Here is a 25,092-nt window from a genome sequence, read left to right as displayed (position 1 = left end):
CCATCTTGTGTCTTATCTTTCCATTCCAACAATAATTTACAGAAAAATACGGCATATTTGATAGATGGTTTGAGTTTCGATTAATTGCGATTAATTACGATTTAAGCTGTTATTAACTTGATTATAAATTTTAATCGTTTGACACCCCTAATTTTATAGTATTTAAGCTAGCTGAATTTTGTAAGTTAGCCAATTGTTCTTTTGTTGTACTTAGATCTTCATCAAAAAAAAAAAAAATTATACCGTTTGAGGCTCAACTAAGGTACTTATTCGATTACTCGATTATTCAAACTAACTAGTTCATCAAATATTCGACTACTAAAATATTCGATAGCTTCACCCCTATTCTCTTTGATTCATTAATTGGATGGAAACAATTTCCTATGCTGAATTCATGTAGTCTATAATTCGCAAAACCAATGTGTGGTCTGCAAATAGCTTAGAAATTACAATAGTGACATTAGCATTAACCATCTATTAGCTTTGTTCCTTATGGGCTCGAGTAATATTGCTTTCTGTATTCTTAAAATACTCATGCATCCTGTACTGGAGATGACTCAAAGCGTAAAATCAAGGTTCAATCAGTCAACCCAAACTGATAACTAAAGGGACATGACTATCTGAGCAAACAGAGGTATGAGCTCTTCCCCCAAACTTGTGGGGCAACTTAAAGCATTTGCTGATCCTGAATCATAGATGTTATCATCCGTAAACATCTCCAAAGTACATATTCAAGGTATTTTGCCTGGGACTTCACTGACCCGCACAAGGATTCAACACAAGGCACCTTTGTGTTTCTGGCTGCCGCTGTGTGACACAGACAATAATAGAAGCTGTAAAACCAGTCCTACCGGGCCTTGCTCTGTACTCATTGTCCTGAGGGGCTGTTAAGCAGGAATATGGATTGGGCAACAATATGGGCATTGACTGTTATCATGCCTGCACATATATATGATTTTTTTATAATATGGCAAAGTAAAAAACACTGCATTTTGACATTTGGTATACAAGTGTGGCCAAAATGGGAAGTCCCCGTAAGGGGAAGCCAAGTCTTAAGTAGGAGTGGGAACCTCATGGTACCTCACGATGCAATACGATTTGGGATACAAAGCTCACGATAACGATGATCTGACGATATGGAGAGACAACGATTATCGATACATTGGTCAGGAAATCATTCTAGGATATTCTGCAAACTACTAATAAACATAAAACCAAGCTTCTGCTGTGTATTGGAATGAGTTTATCGCTAGTAGACGTCCAATCCATTTGAACTGGAAGGGTGGCAGCGAATGAACATTCGTTCATTCGCTGCCATCCCTCCCACTTCAAACGGATTGAACGTGTATGGCCGTCAGTATTAGCCAATGCCAGGCAATGAGGTATTTTTGGGCCATTTAAGGTCATTTACCTGTTGATTTTCAGTAACTTCCTGTTGATTTTGGGGTAATTTATGGGTCTTTAACAGTTTATCTTAAGTTACAGAACGGGAAGTGATCTGGGAATCACTCAAATAAATAGGCAGTGACTCAAATGCAACAGAAAATGACCTGTACATGCTCTAAAATGAGCAGCAAGTGACCTGTAAATGCCCTGAAAATCGGACAGAATGACTGTGAAAGCTCTGGTTTGGAAAGAACGAACGTTCCGAGTCTAAATGAATTGGGTGTCGAGCACCGTCAATGCAGCCTAGAGTGAACTGAGACACTATTTTGGTGGAAGATTTTGGTAGCAACTTGTTGCTTCATTTTTATTAATTTTTTTTTAGACATTGACACCTTTTTAAAACGATATCTCGATTCTTGGCAGGAGCATATCGATAACCTTTTGGGATACAAAGTATCCCGATACATCACCATTTTGATGTTTTGTCACACCCCTAGTCGTAAGTGGTAATTTCATTTTCTCATCGAACATTGTAACGTATTGCAACATTTGTTTACAAAAACCTAACCCTGAGAAAAATTGAATTTTAGTAGGATTGCAGAGGCAGTAGCATTGTTTAATACAATTGGTCTTTAATGACCAGGCATGTGCACACGCAAGTAGCTGCCCTTTTGCTATTTACCAAAATAATTGCCTTTTTTCCATGTAACAATGTTGAATGAAACAAATTATCCTCTGTGGGGGCGGCTTTGCTCAGTTGTAGTCATTTCCTAACCCGAAAGGACGTGGGTTCAATTCCCCGGTGACTAAGGGTGTTAAAAATAATTGACTCTGATATATATCGCGATATCACATCACGCAAATTCTCGTTTCGATTCAAAATCCGTCTGCATCGATCCTACACGCGTGTTTTTGGTGGAAGTAAACCATACATTTGTAACTCGACATACGATCGCTTCGACACACGGTCTTTTTGACGTCCGATGTACAATTTGACTCGTCATTTGTTTCTACATCCGACGACATGCTCAAAATACGACGATTTATGACAGCGTCGCAGTTTCTTTGTTTTCCCGCGAGGCGCTCTCGTGAGAGAATCAAAATGGGTCCCAAGAAAGTTAGTGCAGGTGGTGAAAAAAGGGAAAAAGGTGACGCTAGCATTGAATTGAACATGGAAAAAATATGAGCGTGGTGTGCGACAATACGGCCATAGAATGTCTACGATCTTGACGGTCCTCCTCCGACCTCCGTTCGCCAGTCTTTATAAGTTAAGGATGACTATTATTATTGTGGTAATAATAATCGCTAGAGAAATCGCCCGCTTCGTCAAGTTTTTAATCATATATTTCAGAACTTGTGCAACACAACACGACTACTGTCCGCTGCAGTTGATGCCAACAACAACAGAACATTAAAAGAGTCATGAAAGACACACACACAAAATACTATATGGACATAATACAGTACACGTATCAGCTCTTGCTGTGTAAAATAATCTTCTTCAGCGATGTCACTTTTTGGTCCACGGTAAATTTATTCCTGACAGTTAAAGTTGATAAGAATGAAAGTTTCCCATTGGATTCCATAGAAAATGCATGTGGGTCATTTTTGACCCACTTGTGGAAGCTTAGGGTAGTAATACAAAAATGACAATTTCTTCAAATGTATAAAAGTTCATCAAAAATTTGAATGGCATTATATAAAAAACATGTTTTTTGAGGAATACCTGGAATATGAATTGATAACAATTATTCATTCCGAAGATATATCAAGAAAACAGCCTCACCGGGTCATTTTTGACCCACTTATGCATCGAAGGGTTAAAAAAGAGAGTAAATCTCAACCGCACTTATCTCACCGTCACGTCAGCCACGTTTACGTTCAGGTACAGCATGCAAAACACAGCAGCCACATTAGAACCCGTTTCGTTACATTATGACAGGAATTATTATAATATTGTTATTACGATTTTTATTTATAATTTATTTGTTTTGCTTTGTGTAATTGCCATTTGTAATGGTACCACTAGTATTTATTAAGGATTTAGTGTAGGTTTTTCGCACTGTGGAACAAATTAATGGAATTATAATGTATTCTTATGGGAAAATCCTGCTCACATACGACCATTTTGACTTACTAAGAAGGTCCTGGAACAAATTAACTTCGTATGTAGAAGTACCACTGTACAGTAGCTGAGCTTCTACTTCCGTCCACTAGTTGACAACACGCAAAAACTGAGGATCTAAGTACAGCAAGATAACAATTGGCTAACTTGCACAGCAAAAGTCCGTTAGCTCAAATGCTATAAAATGCTTTTTTTTTTCTCCAGTATTCTTAACAAATTGTTCAAACACATGTTCCCACAAAAAAACTGCTAAATATACCTGTACCTACTTAATTACAAATGCATAAAAGAAATATTAGCTAAAAAAAAAAAAAATTATCTTATGTTGGTCTTAACTAAGAGCAGCTGGATTTATTTTTCATATTCACTGTTGCCACCAGAGGCCAGGGTGTCCACCCAAATCAATAAAACTAAATGTAAACACTTTCAAAACAAACCATTACAATGCCACTCTAATTAAACCAATCCTCGATGTAGCAAAATTTGATTTGAAGCTCATTTCTTATCAAGTTACTCGAGTTAATCGATTAATCGTCGCAACACCAAACTGCTATTAACATGCTCTACATCCAACTAAGATTTTATGTATATTGTGCAATAATCTAATTGTAACATGTATTTGTTACATGTTTTAATGCATTGTTATGTAGTATAAAAGATTTATGTCGGAATTTTGGGGGGCTTGGAACGGATGAGGGCATTTACATAAAAAAACGTGTCTACTTACAGAATTTTCAAGTTACGAAACTACTACCCGAACCAATTAATTTCGTGAATAAAGGTACCACTACGGCGTCAAAGTGCTTTGAGTATACAAGTGTAAGCCCGTTTACCATCATGTGCCATTAATTCAACCCTAAGTGTTTCAAAATCTGGCAGGCTGTTTGAATCCTTTAAAGAATGGTTCATATGTAATGTATGCTTCCACTGACTCATTCAACATACAGCATACAGGTTCGAATGTAATTACTGAACTCACAGCCACATCCTTACTCATGAGGGCGTGTTGAATTACGCAACCTGATGATCACAGGTGTTTATCTTTGCTTGCCTTCTCTAAAATCAGTTTTTCCAATTAAGTTGTACAGGTTCGACAGTATCAAAAATAGTGGGGAGAAAAAAAAAGTTGAAAATGATCTATTTTTGTCTCATTTTTTATAGACCCTGTATATTCAAAATGAAACTTGTTTAATCTTGTACCATGCACTGTAGTTCCCTTCACCATATTTGTTAATATTTATCATAGGGATGCCCCGATCGCATATTTTCGCACCCGAGTCCTATTCACCCAGTCATCTGCCGATCGTCCTGATCCGCTGCCGAAAAAAACTTTTTTGGTTTTGTTTTTATTTGAACAAAAGTTCCAAACATGTTACTGTCCCACCGTGCCACCTTCATAATGTGAATAATTTCTAAACAAGAATAACGTAGAAAAATTATTATTTTTTATTATTATTGAATGAGTCCACTCAAAGCCACCCACACTTTGGCGCTCACGCTACTGAGAACAGTGTTTCACTTACACAATGAGTTGCCACAGCACCCTTATAGAACTTAAACGATGATTGACACATTTGTGCCTTCGATAGAAGCGCTACCAAACTTCTCTCGCAAGATCAAAGCTACAAACCTGTCAATCATCTTTCAAGTACCAAACGCAAGCTGGACAGTTTGGCCGCACGGCTTAGCAGCAGGGAGGGTGTGGCGCTGTACGAGCATTAAGCGGAAAACGTACCGGTAATTAAGGGTGTAACTGTACATGTATTTGTATTGAACCGTTTCGGTACTTGGCGTTTGGTTCGGAACGGAGGCGTACCGAACGAGTTTCTGATGTAATTTAACCCTTACTTTTCAAGGCTGTGAGTCGATTGGGTTACAGTTTCTTTGTGTAGATTATATTTACTCCGTCTTCCCTACTATAATGAGGACCAACATGGTAGGACAGTAAGAAACGTCAACGGCGCAACAACGTGGCCGCCGCGAGAATGCAGTGAAACGCGGCTGTTAAAGTTAATCAGCGAATGCACACCAGTCGCAGTGCAGCCGCGTGTTGCGTCCCAGAAGCGACTCAACGCGATGCACGCGAAAACAACGGCAGAGTTTATTATTTGACACGAGACGTGGCCCTCCTGCGTCAATACTACTAGCTAGCAGACCGGGCAGACCGGAAGTCACTCGTGTAAAAATACGGTGGATCCGGACGATTTTCAAACTAATATGCAATCGTAACCCACTTTTTGAGTCCATCAGATCTCTTGAGTGGTAGATCGAGGCACAGTTGACTTGTCTTTGTTGATTTACAGTTGTCTTCTCTGCTATAATAATAAGCAACACGGCCCCGTGTTCAATACAAAACCCTCCTACCACAACAAAACAAGTAGGAACTAATATTCACATAGGAACTAAAGTTATACAACATAAAATATACAATATTAAATGAATACTACATCACATTTGTAAAATACAAACACATAGTAAAATAAATAATAGCCCATTTAAATGAAATGAGCTAAAACACCTGTAATTAAATAATAAGAATAATATAAAGATCCTGCTTACACAATTAAATTTATTCATTTCTGTGTGGCGCTTTAACTTGAGAAAATCCACCAATAAAGCTTTTGAAAAACATTCATAAGAAAAAAAAATTAATTGAGGCATTTCATTTGTAAAATACATGTTAAAATCTTTGTCATTGGGATTGCTTTTATTTTTAGCACAGGACTTCTTTTTTCTTCTTGCTTTCAGAAAGAAAGCTGACCAATATGCGGGGTCTGAAAGGCAAATTGTTGCTGGATTATTATCTTTAAATACCCGCTACTTTTTGAGCAGAATTCTAGCTTTGTATAGGCTAATGTTCCTATTGTTGAAAGCACAAAAGTGTGTAATAAACAACTAGCACATTTATATTTTGCATTTTGTTTTCTTACTGTACCGAAAATGATCCGAACCGTGACCTCAAAACCGAGGTACGTACCGAACCGAGATTTTTGTGTACCGTTACACCCCTACCGGTAATGTGCGCTAACTTCACCATCTGACTTGAAAAGATGACATAAAATGTCTGTGTTTACTAGTTGTAGTAAAGATTCACCAACAATTCCCATCATGTTCTTAAAAAAACTGCGAAATAGTACCACTATTCGTTAAAAAAAAAAAAAGTTATTTCCATAATAGATCAGTTGCTTTATTGCATATTGCTATTTGGATTCTAGTTGTAAAGTTTGATAATTGATCATGTGTACTGGAAAATAGTGCCGTTAACCACTGACAATGAACACGAGAAGTTGGAAAAAAATGTTATGAACTCTTAAAGGCTTGCAACATGAAGCAATTGTCATAGAATCCTAAAATTTGAAAACAAGGTCTTAATGGTGTGTAATAAGCGCTGCAATATAGAGATATGCAATATCGGGATGCCGATCGATCGGGTCCGATCACGTCATTTTCAAGGAATCGGAATCGGCCAAAAAATATCAGACATGCCTTTTTTTTGATATATATATTTTTTAAATAAATCGTTTCTAATTGTATTTAACGTTACAGACATAATATGTTACTCTCATCCAGAGTCTTTAGTTTTGGCTTAAGGTAGGGTTATCAAATTTATCCCGATAATGGCGGCAATTAATTTTTTAAAAATTGTATCACGTTAAAATATTTAACGCAATTAATGCATGCGCTGCACGACCCACTCACGCATTGTCGCGCTCAATCTGTAATGGCGGCGTTTTACCTCTATAGAGAGCTAAAAGGCAACGTAAAATGAGTAGAGTGAATTTTGGAAGCCTGTGGAGCCTTTTTTTTTTAAATTTGGCTAAAGCCTTACAATCCCTCTCCCTACGATTAGAGCTATCGTGGGAAGCAATGTGGGGAAGCAAGGTAGTAATTGATCTTTTTCTTAACACCCTATGTTATTTCCCAACGCAGAGAAGATATATCAATTGGTAGCACTACGCACAGTCATGGTTCCACTTCCCATCATGCATTTGGGCATGGCTACAGAATCATTTACTGAAAGCTCAACAAATACACTAGATGGCAATATTTAGTCACAATATACAAAGTCACATTTGTCCTTCTATGTCTTTCTATCCGTGGATCCCTCTCACAGAAAGAATGTTAATAATATAAATGCCATCTTGAGGATTTATTGTCATAATAAACAAATACAGTACTTATGTACTGTATGTTGAATGTATATATTCGTCCGAGTTTTATTCTTTTTTTTTCTTAATGCTTTGCCGAAATGTATATGATCGGGAAAAATTATCGAGAATGATTGGAATTGAATCGGGAGAAAAAAAAAAAGGAATCGGATCGGGAAATATCGGGATCGGCAGATACTCAAACTAAAACGATCGGGATCGGGAGCAAAAAAAAAACATGATCGGAACAACCCTATTGCAATATCTTTAACCTTTGCTAAATCCTGATTTTTTTTTTCTTTTCTCATGGAACCGGCATACGTTGAATTGCATCCATCAAATTTTTTGAGTGAGAAATTTCTAAATTCTGAATTCGTCTCAAAATCTTGAAATTTTAAGTGTATCAAATGTGATCCATGTGGCTGTTAAGGGTTAATTACAGTGCTTTTTTAAAGCCAAACTGGAACCAAAAACATGCAACAATTATTTGGGGTAATTTTCCTGGTATGTGACCTACGTGAATGAGTGATGTGCCATCACTTGTTGTTGCGTTACTTACTAGGTGGAAATTGTGTGCCATCAAGCCAAAAAAAAATGTGCCAGTCATGCTTATAATGCGGTCTCTTTGGCAACTTGATGCATAGGGCTTCCCTGAATCTGACAGAAGACGATAAACAGAACGAGCCAGCTTTTACTGATTGAGCTAACTGACGCCAACCTTTCCCACACATTCCTAAAACGGAAGAGTTTACTTTATCTAAGCCCCATTAAGAGGTTGTATTTACGGCTTTTGCTTGAGATATGTCCTTTGAGGGCATGAAGGACCCTTACGGTGATGTCAACAGGTTTGCTGATAACAGCAGCTGAGCAAAGGTTGAGCAATAGAAAACGAGCGCTCACTCACCTGCAGCATTTCAGACTCATCTGGCATGTCCCCAAGGCCTTACCACAACCCACTGGACCACTGGAGCCCAATCCACATGCATCTAATTTTAAAAACAAGTGCACAATGTCAGAGCTCCAAGGTTAATGATAGTCAACAATTGTCATAACTTGCAGCCCAGTCGGCATGAAACGCGGGCTCAGGAATTTGAGATGGGCCGAAAGTTATGTCAAATATTATAGGTCAGTGACCAAAGCATGTGGCTTCAAACTATTTAGTTAATGATTTCTGACAGACTCACTGAAATATGTGACTTAAAGTGATGCATAATTGCATGTTTATTGATGGCTATGTACATTTACAATTACAATTTGGCCATCACTGTTCTTTTGGGGGAGACAGTCAACCTCCACTGCCACCTGATGTCAACACTGTTGCTGTCCAACATGCCTCCTAGCATACATTGCAGAGCTACAGATGTACAGTCCCTGACAAAAGTCTTGTCGCTTATCCATTCTGTAGAAACAATTGCTAATAACCTGACTTTTAATTATTCAATTGGTTTCAGAAATGGCTCATATGAAAGCGAAGACCCTCCCAAATGATGTTGAATGTACAAAAATATATTTGTTTCACTGAAAAAAGATTTATCATTGAATGAAGACATAAAGGTCAAATTTTGGCAAGACAAAAGTTTTGTCACCTACAGAAAGTAATGTGAAAATTGAGCAAAAGATGTACTTCAAATACAAAAATACGTTACATAACATAAGCGAATTAAGCAGTGGTGCTGTCAGATCCAAATGTAATATTTTGTATGACTTCCATGGGCTTGAAGGACTGCATCCATGCTGTTCGGCAAGGATTCATACAATTTATTGATGAAGTCATCAGAAACATCAAGGAAAGCAGTCTTGCATGCCTCCCAGAGTTCATCAACATTCTGGGGTTTCGTCTTCCATGCTTCCTCTTTCATCCTATCCCAGACATGCAATGATGTTCATGTCTGGTGACTGGGCTGGCCAGTCCTGGAGTATCTTGATTGAAGTATGCGATGGAGCACCATCCTGCTGCAGAATTTGTCCCTTTTCATGTTTAGGAATGTAAGAGGCAGCTAAGATATGTTGATGTTTCAGACTATTTATGTTGCCTTGCACCCTCCAGATCTCTCTCACACCCCCATACTGGAAGTAACCCCAGACCATGATTTTGCCACCACCAAACTTCACTATTATGTGGCTACAGGTGGATTTTTCAGATGAATCTTCCATTGAATTACACCAAAGTTGCCGCCAATATTGCAGGAGACTTACTGGAGCCCGCATGGATCCGAGATTCACTCAGAAAACAGTCAAGACTTTTGTCAGGGACTGTAACTAACAAATCCGAATTCATATTCTGTGCTAATTATTTCTTCAGTTACTGTTCTAGTTGTTTCATTAATTGCTATTTATGGAATTTGGTAACACTTTATTTGACAGTGGCACCATAAGACTGTTAAAAAACCATCACAATTATGACATGACACTACCATAAGCATTAATGAATGCTTATGAGAGATGTCATTTCATGTCATATGGAAAATTATCTCATTTTTGAATGGATGTAAAAGATCCAAACTGGACATAAATGGCATTAGTAACAAGAGGTGTGCAAAATTTCCGATTCTTAGATTATTCGCGATTCGGCCGTGGAAGATTCGAGAACGATTCACAACCATCCAAATTCCGATTATTGAAATCTGCCAAGTAAAGCAGAAGTACAACACACTCTTCGGGACGCAATGAGGAACGGAGCGAGAGTAGCTAAACATCATGCTTCTCATTACCCGGCCCCTCGGGTAATGCCAATGCTCAACTCACGGCTCTAGATCAACTCATGCCACGAGATAAAAAAACACAACAACATACCTGACTGCTGCCGAAAAGCTGCTACAAAGTACATCCACATAATGTTACGGTAGATATAATTTATATAGGACTAGATGCAATATAGATTCGGTAGCGTTAGCAGCACATCTACAAAAAGCCAGATGCGCGCGTTAGTAAACGGCCGCCATCTTAAAGCAGTACACTTCCCTGCAAGGCTGTTGTAGCGAACCTTCCAAGCAAACCTAATTAACTTTTTATCTAAAATACTCCTAAATCGGTAAAATATTGACTTGAATCTATCTTTAAAATAGTTTTAAAACTTTCACATGTCGAAAGTAGACAAAAGGGAAATTATGGAATAACGGGAGCAATTTTAACAACTTTAACGGTTGATTCACAACATTAAATTAATTGAATGTAGTTTAAAGCTGCTGATACAGAATGGGGACTGGAGTTTTTTATTTACTGTTATTTTTGTATATTTGTTTACTGCTATATGTTAACTTGATACTGAAATAGTACTTTGGTCTAGCCTGAGCGTATTTTTGAACAATTTTGGAACTAATGTACAAAACATTTAAAAAAAAAAAAAAAAAAAAAAAGGAGGGAGGTGCATCAACAATCGTTTTATAATCGAATCGGAGCCTCTGAATCGTAATCGTAATGGAATCGTTAGGTGCCCAAAGATTTCCAGCTCTATTAGTAACATAATTTGCCGGATGACACTTAATAATGTCTGTCATAAGCATTCAGTAATGCCCATGATAGTGTCAATTTATGACAGCCTTATGATGCCGCTGTCAAATAAAGTGTTACCAAATACCACAAAAAGCAATTAATGAAACAATTGGAACAGTAACCGAATAAATAATTCGCTACGCAACATTTTCTATCAATCGTAACCAGGTGGAAAAAGATTGTTTTCAGACGTTTTTTTAATGGCTACAAAACAACAAAATGATCAAGATGGACAAGGATATTGTCAAAAGAAACCCCCAAAAATTTACGTTTTGTCACAAGTTATTCAATCAATTTCTAAATTGCGGAGGAATCAGATCAGTACTCGATATCTGCAGATCCTCAGAATCGAGTGACTCAAACTTTGGTGCAACTCTAATTTAAATGGCAACCTAACATGGGCGATACTGAATGTGTTTAAAACTTGTGGTGTATTAAAATGGAGCATTAATGTAGAATAAAACAAAATTTGTTATTTACTGTATATGAGATGTCCTACAGGTCTGACTACACAGTAAACACTAAGGATGGCATAGCTATTTTAGGAACTACTATAAAAAGCATGGAAGGAGGTAACTGTTTGTTAGTGTGTAATCAACCAATTCAAGTGGAAAATATTTGATTGCATGAAGCGTAGGTGTCCAAGTCTTGGCCCGGGGCCAGATTTGGCCCGCCACATCATTTTGTGTGGCCCGTAAAAGCAGATCATGTACAGAGATTTCATATTTCATGCTCAAATGCCAAAACCAGGGTTCCTATCAATTTTAACAAATGAAAATTAAAACTTGTATATGACGTTTTTAAAACCACTTGGATTAGACAGAGGTGACTAGAAGAGCCAAAAAATTTACTAGTATTTTTTTTTTTTTTTTCAAACAATGGTATTTTTCTGAGCACGTCATCTATATATAAACTGTTATTATTATACTGTGCAAGACGATATTAGGCCCCCAAAAGACACAAGAATGATACATTTGGACAAGAAAAATCTACAGAAATGAAACATCACCTATCCAAAGAGCATGAATGTCCAACATTTCCGACCATCAAATTAAAGCGATCACACCTCCGGTTTTCCATGGTCTATCTATGCCAAATAAAAATTGAGAGAGAGGTTGAATCTGCGCTTTCGAGTCATGTTGACGGCAGTACTAAGAAATAGTTTATTTTTTTACGGTGCTTTTAAGACTCTACCTGATTGAACAGGAGCCTATAACAGCTAACTCCTGGCAGAATGAATGAGTTGCCACAGCACACTTCAGACATGGCTACCGCTAGTGTGTAACAAGCTTAACGATTATTAACATACTGTATTTGTGCCTTTGATCGTAGAGCCGCCAAGTCGTCTCTGGCCTGATCAAAGCTACAAACCAAACTTTAAGTACCAAACGGCAGCTGCACTGGTGACCAAGAAAAACGGTTTAAACTCGCGCTGCAGCTATTGAATATTTTAGTAATCGAGTATTCAACTGAAAATTCCATCGATTTATCGGGTAAAACATTTTTTAGGTAAAGAGCAATTATAACTATACATGAGAAAACAAGTGATTTCACATAAAATTAAACCATTTTTAGACAATGAATGCCTTTATTTAGATGTACATTGTTAAATACAGCCAACAATTGCATCTCAGATGCGACTAGATAAAAAAAAAAAAAAATAATAATAAATCTTAGCCTAAAAATGTCATTACGCTTGACAACACACGTCACTTAAGTTAGGTGTTTTTCCCACGTGTTTCAATGGAATTTCCATTTGTGTCAAGCTAATTTTAAGTTGTTGTCTAAACTGTAAGTCCTGATTAGATTTTGAGTTTTTGCAGTATTCAAAGTAAATGTATGATACCTGCTGTATTGCACATTAGGCACCTAGTGCTACTTGGTATTTTATCTATCAATGACAACTGAGCTAAAATTAACAGCTAGCTTTATTATATTTTTTTTACACCCTCATCACTCTACAGCGCTGTGTTTTTACAGATTTAATAAAGCCCGTATGAAAGATGCGTTAGGGTTTAGGGTTAGCCACGCATCGACAGTCGTCATAATTAATAGAAAGCTAGCCCTCCGCAGGGCTAAAGTTACGTTAGCAAGGTACGGCAACGTTAATTGTATTTATTAGCACTACATTAACTTAATTTGGCCTTGTACCGAGTATCGCTCCTCCGCTGTCGGAGTAAACCGGGTGCCTTCGGTGGAGCTGCAGCATTAAAGACGCGCAGTAGTGGAATGCAAGCGCTGTCTTACAGTGAATACATGAAACAGTGTTCACCTTGCTGTCCAGCTTAAAATGATCCCACTTTTGAAATGTTCTGCTTTTTCTTGGTGCCGTTCTGTTCGCTTCTTCGTAGTTACCTCTATAAATATATCAAATATATCCGCCGCCTCTGTCATCTTCCTGTACGTACGTGACGTCAGCGCATTGTCCCGCAATTAAAGTAGTAAATGCTTAGAGGTGGTGAAATTAAACGATTCTTCGAAGCGGGGAAAATTCCTCCATTTTTAAAATCGAGTTACTCAAATTATTCTAGTACCCTAATTTTCGCATTATAAGGCGCACCTGACTATAAGCAGCCCCCCACCAAATTTGACATGAAAACGACATTTGTTCATAGATAAGCCGTCCTCACTAAATTACACCAAAATATATCAACCGGTAACACTTTATTTGACAGTGGCATCATGAGCCTCCATGAAGCTTTGAACCAATTGGCTGCAAATAGAGACGTGATTGATCGGGTCCGATCACGTCATTTTCAAAGTATCGGAATCGGCAAAAAAACATCGGCCATTTTTTTATATTTTTTAATTAAATTGTTTTCTAATTGTATTTAACGTTACAAACATAATATGTTACACTCATCCAGAGTCTTTAGTTTAGGCTTAAGGTAGGGTTATCAAATTTATCCCGATAACGGCGGTAATTAATTTTTTAAAAAATGTATCACGTTAAAATATTTAACGCAATTAATGCATGCGCTGCACGACCCACCCACGCATTGTCGCGCTCAATCTGTAATGGCGCCGTCTTACCTATATAGAGGGATAAAAAGCAGAGTAAAATGAGTAGAGTGAATTTTGGCAGCCTTTGGAGCCTTTTTTTAATTGGCGAAAGCCTTACAATCCCTCTCCCTATGATTAGAATTATCGTGGGAAGCAATGTGGGGAAGCAACGTAGCAGTTGATCTTTTTCTTAACACCTTATGTTATTTCCCAACGCAGAGAAGATATATCAATTGGTAGTACTACGCACAGTCATGGTTCCACTTCCCATCATGCATTTGGGCATGGCTACAGTATCATTTACTGAAAGCTCAACAAATACACTAGATGGCAATATTTAGTCACAATATACAAAGTCACAAGTCTTTTCGTGGATCTCTCTCACAGAAAGAATGTTAATAATGTAAATGACATCTTGAGGATTTATTGTCATAATATACAAATACAGTACTTATGTACTGCATGTTGAATGTATATATTCGTCCGAGTTTTATTCATTTTTTTCTTAATGCATTGCCAAAATGTATATGATCGGGGAAAATTATCGGGAATGATTGGAACTCGGGAGCAAAAAAAAAAGCAATTGGATCGGAAAATATCGGGATCGGCAGATACTCAAACTAAAACGATCGGGATCGGATCGGGAGCAAAAAAACATGATCGGAACAACCCTAGCTGCAAATATTCATTGCTTCAAGAAGCTTCATTTTGGCAAAACTCCTTCCTTGGGGGAGACAGTCAACCTCTACTGCCACCTGCTGTCAACACTATTGTTGTCCAAAATGCCTCCTAGCATGCATTGCAGCGCTACAGATATAAATAACATTCAAAATTCATGTTCTGTGCTAATTATTTCTTCAGTTACTGTTCCAGGTGTGTCATTAATTGCTAGATATGGTATTTAGTAACAGTTTATTTGACAGTGGTGCTTTTACTCATTAGACAATCATAATTATGACATGAGACTGTCACGAGCATTAATGAATGCGTATAACAGATGTCATTAAGTGTTGTCTGGCAAATTATCTCACTTTTGAATGGATATAAAAGATCCGAGCCGGACATAAATGGAGTTAATAACATAATTTGCCGGATGACACTTAATGATATGTCATAAGCATTCAATAATGCCCATGATAGTGTCATGTCATAATTATGACGGTCTTATGACGCCGCTGTCAAATAAAGTGTTACCTCTGATCCAAAATAAAGCCACAAATAAACCGCACTGGATTATAAGACACAGGATTCAAAATGAAGGTAAAAAAGTAGCGGCCTATAGTCCGAAAATTATGGTAATCGTTTCAGATCTAGTTTGATCACACTGCTTAGCAAGAGGGGAGGGTAAGAGGTTGTGGCGCTGTATGAGCATGAAGCAGAAAAACAAGTTTGCGTTTTCAAAAAAATAAATAAATTAATTATCGCACGTTCGTGCGATGCGAGTATTGTACATTCGCACAGTGCGATGATGATCTTCAAACTATATATCGTTCAGGCCTACTCTAGACACAACATTCTCTCTCACTTCAGAAAAGAAGGATTTTCCGATTGCCATGCTTTGTGCTAAAATGGGAACAGGGGCACTTCAGGGGCCATTCTGATTAGAGGTGGGGCCATTGCCGCTGTGGCCCCACCCCTAAAAACGCCACTGCATAGGACTTCCAATTGCAAGCGTGTGTGTGGTCATGTGACTATATGGTTACATTTGATTAGTATGAAGGAGTCGTGACTATTGTTGCGACGTCGCAAGGTGAAACTGGTAGAGCAACTGTTGGCATCTCTGACAAAAATTAACTAGTGTAGCCTAAAGTAGAGTAAAAGAGTAAAGTAAGAGTAGCATTTCTTCCATGCAAATCTACTCAAGTAAAAGTATAATGTATAGTGTGGAAAGACTACTCTTAGAAAGTACATTTTATCTTTAAAACAAAACAAAAAAAATACTCAAATAAATGTTACACAGTAGATGTAATGTGGTATTACCCACCTCTGGGATTAGAATTTTTCCATTTTAGGACTGCAGCTATTGATTATTTTAGTACTCGATTAATCGATGAATCATTAGTTCAAATAATCGAGTAATCGGATGAGGAACATGAAAAATTAAATTACCTGAGCTGAGCCTCAAACGGTATAAAAAAAAAAAATAATAATAATAATAATAATAAAGGAGGATCTATGTACAACAAAAGAACAATTGGCTAGCTTAGATAGCAAAAGTCCACTAGTTCAAATGCTATAAAATGCTAACTTTTTAACAATGCTCTTAACAAAGGGTTCTGACACATATTCCCACAAAATAGGCTAAATATACCTATAAACTAAAAAGTTAATAAATTACAAATGCTTGAAAAACATTAGCTCAAACAAAAACGTAGCTTATGTTGGTCTTCACAGGGAGCACATGGATTCAGCTATGTGAAATGAGGCAGACGAGAAGGCAGTGTATCCACCCAAATCAATAAAACTAAATGCAAACACTTTCAAAATAAACCATCACAACGCCACTTTAATTAAACAAATACTCGAAGCAGCAAAATTTAATTCGAATCTTTTTTTTCTAATCGAATACTCGAGTTAATTGATTCATTAATCGTTGCAGCACTATTCCATTTACGGGACAGATTTCACAGACAACCTCGCAAAAACATCAGAATGTCGAAAATTCTCTGCCTTTTGTTTCATTGCTGTTTTACTGCTATTCCAATCAGAAAATGTCTTAGGTTTGCACTCACTTGCCAATGAAACTTGTGATCATCCCATTTCTGTTTGCTTAGGGAACGGTCAGAGCTGCTGGAGGAAGCCAAGAAAATGGAAGCAGCCAAGTTCCGCTACATCTTGCCTGTGTATGGGATCTGTGAGGACCCTCAGGGCCTGGTCATGGAGTACATGGAGACAGGATCTCTGGAAAACTTGCTAGCAACAGAGCCGCTTCCCTGGGAGCTCCGCTTCCGAATCATCCACGAGACCGCTGTGGGCATGAATTTCTTACACTGCATGAAACCGCCTCTGCTCCACCTGGACCTGAAGCCAGCCAACATTCTGCTTGATGCCCACTACCATGTCAAGGTAGGCAATCGTAATATTATTCAACAAACATCTAGAAGACCATTCATTAGAGCAGTGTTTCTTAACCTCACTAAAGGTATCGAACCCCACGAGTTTCACATATGCATTCACGGAACCCTTCGGAATTTTCGAATAATTAAAAAAAATTCAAAACCAATTTTTCTCACCTAATATCTAAGCAGATTCCCGTTCAGCTTTCGTCCCATTTTGACAGCATTTTTTTAAACAGGTCAAAATTTGAGTCTATGCTGCCCATCTGTCTGTCATACTTCTTCATATCAAGTGTGAGTCAACCTTCCACTGAGCAAAACTCTTTCTCCTCCCATCAGATAGCGGACAAGCAGTTTAAATAAAGCCTGTAAATTGGGGGCAAGCCAGCCAAAGACCTACCGTAATTTTCGGTCTATAAACCGCTACTTTTTCCCCTCATTTTGAATCCTGCGGTGTATAGTCCAGTACGGCTTATGTGTTGATTTACAACCCCTAGCAAACAGTATGGAATCACCAGTCTCAGACGAGCACTCACTCAGACATTTTATTATGTAGAACAAACTCAGATAAAAAGCTTGAAAAGATAATGAATTAGTTCAAAAGTGCAACTCTTTAGCATTCAGAAACACTAAAAGAAATCAATAAAAAACATTGTGGTGGTCAGTAAATGTTACATTTATAGAGCAAGTGTAGGGAAATAAATATATAATCAATCCATTCTGAGGAAAAAATACGGAATCATGAGAGACAAACAATGAAATAACAAACAAAACACATCTATTAGTCTATCTATCTATAGTATTTAGTTGCACCACCTCTGGCTTTTATGGCAGCTTGCAGTCCCTGAGGCATGGACTTGATGATTGACAAACAGTATTCTTCATCAATTTAGTGCTAACTCTCTTTGATTGCAGTTGCCAGATCATCCTTGCAGGTCAGAGCCTTGCTGTGGACCATTTTTTTTAGTTTTTTTTTTTTTTTTTTTTTTTTTTTAATCTTGTGCATTTATTGAAGATTTAACCACAGTGCCTTTGCCTGACATGCAGCCCCATATCATAAAGGACTGAGGGAATTTTGATGTTTTTATTCAGGCAGTCATTAGGGGTGCAACGGTTCAGTTAGCCCACGGTTCGGTTTGAACCTCGGTTTTGAGATCACGGTTTCGGTTTGCGTTTTGCTTTTTTTTTTTTTAAACTGCCTTAATTTTGCTTTTTAAAAAATGAAATAAACACTTAAAATGTAAACATTTTCGACTGTTAAAATGCCTCTTAGCTCTTTGGCAAGTGTAGTGACTGACTACTGAAATACACACACAGTAGTAAAAAAAGTTACTTGGCAAAGTAACTGGTGATACCTTTCATGTTTTTTTTTTCATAAAAAAAAAAAACAAAAAAACAAAAACATAGTAACCTTTGCTATGTTTGGAGGTCATTTAATGTTGTGAATCAACCGTTAAAGTTGATAAAATTGCTCCCGTTTTTGCCTTAGTTCCCTTCTGTTTACTTTCGATATGTGAAAATTTCAAAACTGTTTCATCCTTTAAAGATAGACTCAAGTCAAGATTTTGCCGATTTAGGAGTATTTTGGATAAAAAGTTGCTTAGGTTCGCTCGGAAGGTTTACTACAGCAGAGCCTTTCAGAGAAGTTTAATGCTCTAAAATGGCGGCTGTTTACTAACGCTACCGTGTGTCATTTCACATGTAGTTCTATATGCATGAGATATCTAGGCGTAGATTGTATGATGTCGGCCACAGTCAGGACATATTGGAGCCGCCTAGCATCGCGTTTGCTACAAACCAAGCGCGTGACCAAATCCAAACGGATGGGGGGAAAAAAAAACGCAATGCACGAAAAACGTGCAGATTTTGAACGTAACGTACGGCGTACACATTTAAAAGTCAGTGCTCACTTGTACAAATAACGCCGAGACCGTACAACTTGACAGGTATGAATTATAGTGGACCGTCACAGTTAGGTAGTAGCACTCTGTAGCACGGGACGTCCAACTATCAGCGGTCAGGGCGAAACTATGTGCTTTCGCGAAATCATCTTCGATGGCTTTGCGTGCCATTTCATAAATGTCGGGGATTATGTTGTTGGCGAAATATGTCCGCGAGGGAACAATATAACGCGGGTCAAGCGTTGCAATTAAATTAACTAACCCCGTATCTTCAACCACGGAATATGGTTGCATGTCTTTTGCAATGCACATCCCCACTGCGTGGGTTATTTTCTTGTGTTTTTCTGACCTGATATTGTAAGGCTTTAGGAACGCCTCTTCTATAGACCCGTGTGTTTTCACTGGTGTCATCTTCGGAGTTGTCCTGCTCTGAGAAAGCGATGTCTGTGGGTGATGCCGGCTGAGGTGCCCAAGTCATGTTAGAAGTGTTGCCGTTAGCATAGGGAACAAGCGTTAAGCAATGCTTGCAAATTTTTTAATTTTTTTTTTCCAATATTTTCTCTCCGTCTGCATTGTAGTCCACGGGGAAACTGAAATGTTGCCACACCGCAGATTTGAAAGAAGCCGGTGCCTCCTCAAAAATCGGTCTGTCGACTCCTCCGCTCGCCATAACTTTTTTTGTTTTCTTTCTTGTTTCACTTTCACCTCGCTCGTAAGCGAGAGAGGGCGTTACTCGGCTCCTATTACACAGGTGCTTGACAGCGATTGGACATTTACTCGCGGGGCGGGAATTTCTCCACAGCTGCGCTTCACGTCACACACAGGCACACAGAGTTTGACCAATTCATTCCACAAGCGTTCGGAATAAATTACTGTAATTGCAAAACCAAAAAGGCGCGGTTCATAAAGGCGTATTGAACCGTACAGGGCGAACCGTACGGTCCGGTTTTGAACCGCAAACTGTTGCACTGCTAGCAGTCATCTTTGTAAATCTCACTGGAATGGCACCAAACAAAAGTTCCAGCATCATCACCTTGTCTAATGCAGATTCCTAACTCATCACTGAAAATAATCTTCATCCAGTCATTCACAGTCCATGATTGTCTCTCCTTAGCTCACTGCAGTTTTGTTCTTTTTTGCTTAAGTGTCAATGATGGTTTCCTTTTAGCTTTCCTGTAAGAAAATCCCATTTCCTTTAGGCGATTTTGCACAGTTCTGTCACATACCATGACTCCAGCTTCCTCCCGTTCCTGTTACCGTAACCTTTTTATCATGGTAGAAGAAAGCAATGACTCACATGAGGAGCTAATCTTGACATCATCTTTGCAAAAGAATGGGTAGACTACATCAGTGTCCTTGCTTCTGTTTTCTGTATTTTATCAAAAGTCAGTCTTGATAAAATGTCTTACTCGATCTCGTGCAACCGTGGTTTTCATTTGATCAGAATAAGATATGTTTTTCTTTACCAATTTACATAAGTAAGTTTGTTCTATTGATTAGCAGAAACAGCTAGCTTCTGCTGGTGAGGAAAAGCTAACGATAGGACAAATTTGCAAACTTGTGACTGTGATTATGCCAAATATTGTAATTATCATTGTCAGGTCTTTAAAAACTGCTATTTTGTGAGCTGAGAAAATCAAGCTATATTACCCATCATTAATATGTAGCAGAAAACCATCTAAGTAAAGGCTTAATTTTCAAATAATTTGGAGCCAAAATGTCAGCCAATTCAGGATGACCCATATACAACCCCGAGCAAAAAGTATGGAATCATCAGTCTCGGACGAGCACTCACTCAGACATTTTATTATGTTGAACTAACTCAGATAAAAATCTTGGAAAAAAAACATGAATTAGTTCAAAAGTGAAACTCCTTGGCATTCAGAAACATTAAAAGAAGTAAATAAAAAAAACATTGCGGTGTCAGTAAATGTTACTTTTATAGAGCAAATGCACGGAAATAAATATAGAATCACTCCATTCTGAAGAAAAAAATATGGAATCACTCCATTTTGAGGAGAAAATACAGACACACCCAGTAAATTTTCTTTTCTTAATTGGGCCCCTGCCTCAGGTTAGATCTGCTTGTTAGTCAGCAGTTAAAAACAGTGCAGTTATCACACCTTGGAGGGCTGCCGGACCAAGTGGATTCACAAGAATCATGGCTCCAACAAGAGAGTTGTCTCCTGAGACCAAGGAGAGAATTATCATTCTTCTTGAAGATAACGCTACACGTATGGTTGCCAAAGATGTGGGCTGTTCACAGTCAGCTGTATCAAAAATCTGGACCAAGTACAAACAGCATGGCAAGGTTGTTAAAGTTAAGCGTACTGGTAGACCGAGGAAGACATCCAAACGTCATGACAAACAACTAAAGGCCATATGTCTTGAAAACAGAAGATGTACAACGAGACAAATGAAGAAGAATTGGGAGGAAGCTGGAGTCAAGGTATGTGACAGAACTGTGCAAAACTGCCTAAAGAAAATGGGATTTTCATACAGGAAAAGGAAACCATCATTGACACTTAAACAGAAAAGAACAAGACTGCAATGGGCTAAGGAGAGGCAACCATGGACTGTGAATGACTGGATGAAGGTTGTTTTCAGTGATGAGTCAAGAATCTGCATTGGACAAGGTGATGATGCTGGAACTTTTGTTTGGTGCTGTTCCAGTCAGATTTACAAAGATGACTTTCTGAAGAAAACATTAAAATTCCTTTAGTCCTTGATGATATGGGGCTACATGTCAGGCAAAGGCACTGGGGAGATAGATGTGGTTAAATCTTCAATAAATGCACAAGTTTACATAGAAATTTTAGACAGCTTCCTTATTCCTTCAATTGAAAATATGTTTGTCATTTTCCAAGATGACAATGCATCATGCCACAGAGCTAAAACTGTTAAAGCATTCCTTAGAGAAAGACTCATTCAGTCAGTGTCATGGCCTTCAAATAGCCCAGATCTCAACCCTATCGATAACCTGTGGTGGAAATTGAAAAAAATGGTCCATAGCAAGACTGGTGATTCCATACTTTTTGCTCGGGGTTGTAGTGATAAATTCTTTCCAATTCACCACAGAAGATGAAAATAGCTTGTTTTTGTGTTTATTAGTTTTATAGAATCACCATATCACTAGATCGTTATCATGAGCCTTGTATCGCAAATCGTATCCTATCGTGAGGTACCCAACACTACTTAAAACCGCATTTTTTTCATTCGATAAAATAGCTTTGCCCTTTTGTCCTTCCTGTTCATCTACTGTATTTAAAAATGACAGTCTCCACTCTAAGCAGTGTGTTTTTGTTTTGAGCTATTCAACTGAAATAAATGGTGATGACTGGGATTGGGTGGGAACTATCAATTTAACAGTAATAGCTGCATGTAAACACCTCTTCCAGGCTTGTCCCTACTGGATTTTCTTAGTTCCTCTATAAAGCTTCCTGTGACTCTGTACAGTGTATGTATGTGTATGACTGTGCGTGGGTGCGCTTACTCCACCAAGAAAGGCCTCTCCTGCTCTTGCTACATGCCGGGACTTGGCCTTAGAGCATTGCTTGACACTCTCTGCCAAGAAACTTAGTCACCGGGACCCTACGAGTTAAGCAGTCAATCTTCTGTTTGAAGTTCCTTATCTTGTCTCTCTGTGTCAGATATCCGATTTTGGCCTGGCTCGCTGGAATGGTCTGTCACGGGGAGACGACATCAGTAGAGACGGCTTCTGTGGCACAATCGCGTACCTGCCGCCTGAAAGCATCATTGAGAAAGACAGAGTGTCTGACACCAAGCATGACATATACAGGTTTGAATTTTTGATGTCCTCGATTAATCATAAAAACGCACAGAACTGAGTGTGAACTTAAAAACCTATGCCATGTTGTTCTAGTTTTTCCATTGTTGTCTGGGGCATCCTCACTCTGAAGAAACCCTATCAAGGTGAGACCAGTTTAAGATTTGAAAAATGCAGAAAAGATATAAAGCTCTTAAGTAATTGGAAAGTATATTGGCATCTTCTAGAGGAAATTAAGTTTACAAAAATAGGAGAATACACTCGTAATTTTAGGATAATAAAATTTCATAGACTTCACCAGTTCACTATCAGTTGACTAGACAGCTCCTACAGACATTGCGCCACGCCTTCCCGTAGGGGGCTGGGCCAGGCAGAGCCTCATACAGCTTTCACTGCTATAAACTAAGCTTGAGAACGATAAACCGATACGACAGGATATGCTGTTTTACAGGTGAGAGATACAGCTGTATCACTAGTAAACTTATCATTCGACAGTAATTAGCCATTGAATATTCAATGAACTGATAGTAGAGATAGAATTCGGCTATCGCGAGCACAAGAATCGGCTTCTAATGCCTAGTTCATTGCATTGCTTAATATGATAACAATTTAGCTTTTACTTCACATGCTGCGCTTGTGTCATTCACCACACAGCGCACTTAGATTGAGACCGCACGCATATAATATGGACAAGCACCACTCACAGTCGTGGTTGCCTCAACTTCCCATGCATTTCGGCAGAACCGCTACTAGTCGCCGTCATTACCCGATCGGCGCAACGAAGCAACATGCTAAAACAATGGACAGTTTAAGCACCGACGTGCAGCGATTGATTTTCAACGCACCCAGGAAAACAAAAGTCTGTTCGCATGGGAGAGAGCTAGTGTGAAATGTGGAGCGGTACAGAGATCGTGAGTTTTTAACCCTGAAAAATAATTCACTACATTGGTGGAAAGGGCAGTGCGACCCTCTGGAGATTTTGTTTCCACGAAACGCAGTCTACTTAAACATGAACATGTGGATTAGTTGATCTTCCTCAAGAAAAATCTGCCCTTCAAAAAAGACACGGACAGTGATGAGGAATAAGAAATGTGGAAGCACAGGCATAAGTGAATGACTTTGCTGTGTATAAGGTTAAAGTAATGATTATTGACCTATCTGTCTAAAATGCCATGTTTTTATTCCCCCAATTATACCAGTGGTAAAGCATAATTTATTATTAATTTATGATAACACTAGCAGGTTTAATTCTTTTTTTTCTAGAGCTGCTGCATATAATTAATATTTTTTGTTTGTAAGATGTTTACGTTGTAAGTTTGCACTTATATTACTTACCTCTTTTGTTCAAAACACCAGGAAATACGGTAATTGAATTACTGCACTTTATTGTTGTTTGTCACTGGAGTTTTATTTTATTATCAATTCCATCCAACAAAATGACGGTCATTTAGGAAGTCTTTTTTTTTTTTTTTTTTTTTTTTTTCCATGAAAAATAAAACATAACATTGGTATGAAATTGTGTTAATTTTGCTATTAGAAATGTTTTCTTTTTTATATGTTTAAAATACTATACGAACACACACAACAAATGTTTACTGTCGTATCGTTTTCACTCTGTATCGAACCGTATCGTTCTTAAACTGTATCGAATTGTATGGAATTGCTCGGCCTTAAAAATGTATCGTTTTTTTAATCGAATCATTACCTTTGTATCTAGATATATATCGAATCGGCTTCATGCCAGAGATTCCCAACCCTACTATAAACTCAAACACACGCTGCGTTCAAACACCAGATTAAGGTGGAAAAGGACGAAAGTTTTTCGACATACAAGCAGGCAGGAGTGTCTCATGAGTGATTTGGTCAAGGATTCAAGGTAATTATCATATAAAATAGCACCCTGCATGCAGTTTGAAACGTGAAAAAAAATGAACTGGAGAACTGGTTGTGTTTGTGCAGTATGTGTGTTTCCTTAAATTACTGCACGTTTCAATCTAACAGGAAACGTATATTTCGATTTCTCATAAAGCAAGCAATACAGTTAATGTGGCTTTGCAAGAAAACAAGTTTCCATGCTGGCTAGGTTTTCTCCCTCATAAAAAGTGCCAACTGGCCTACTTTTGGCCAACTACAGTCATTTGCAACCCAAGCCAAAAACTTTGGCACCAGTTTTTATTTTTCCTTTCTTTATATA

At 38.2% G+C, this 25,092-nt stretch overlaps 1 protein-coding gene across 1 annotated transcript in view; it reads left to right on the top strand.

The window, feature by feature from the left end:
• ripk4 (receptor-interacting serine-threonine kinase 4) overlaps positions 1 to 25,092 on the top strand; it is a 42,269-nt gene that overhangs the window by 4,195 nt on the left and 12,982 nt on the right. Inside the window, exons 2-4 of the mRNA XM_057820921.1 lie at positions 16,929 to 17,220; positions 22,762 to 22,910; positions 22,995 to 23,044. Of these exons, the coding sequence (XP_057676904.1) occupies positions 16,929 to 17,220; positions 22,762 to 22,910; positions 22,995 to 23,044 (491 nt within the window). The remainder of the gene's footprint in view (positions 1 to 16,928; positions 17,221 to 22,761; positions 22,911 to 22,994; positions 23,045 to 25,092) is intronic.

The sequence above is a fragment of the Corythoichthys intestinalis genome, chromosome 18 (assembly GCF_030265065.1).
Source record: "Corythoichthys intestinalis isolate RoL2023-P3 chromosome 18, ASM3026506v1, whole genome shotgun sequence".
In the NCBI taxonomy this organism is placed as follows: domain Eukaryota; kingdom Metazoa; phylum Chordata; class Actinopteri; order Syngnathiformes; family Syngnathidae; genus Corythoichthys; species Corythoichthys intestinalis.
This window is presented reverse-complemented; position numbering and strand designations above follow the sequence as displayed.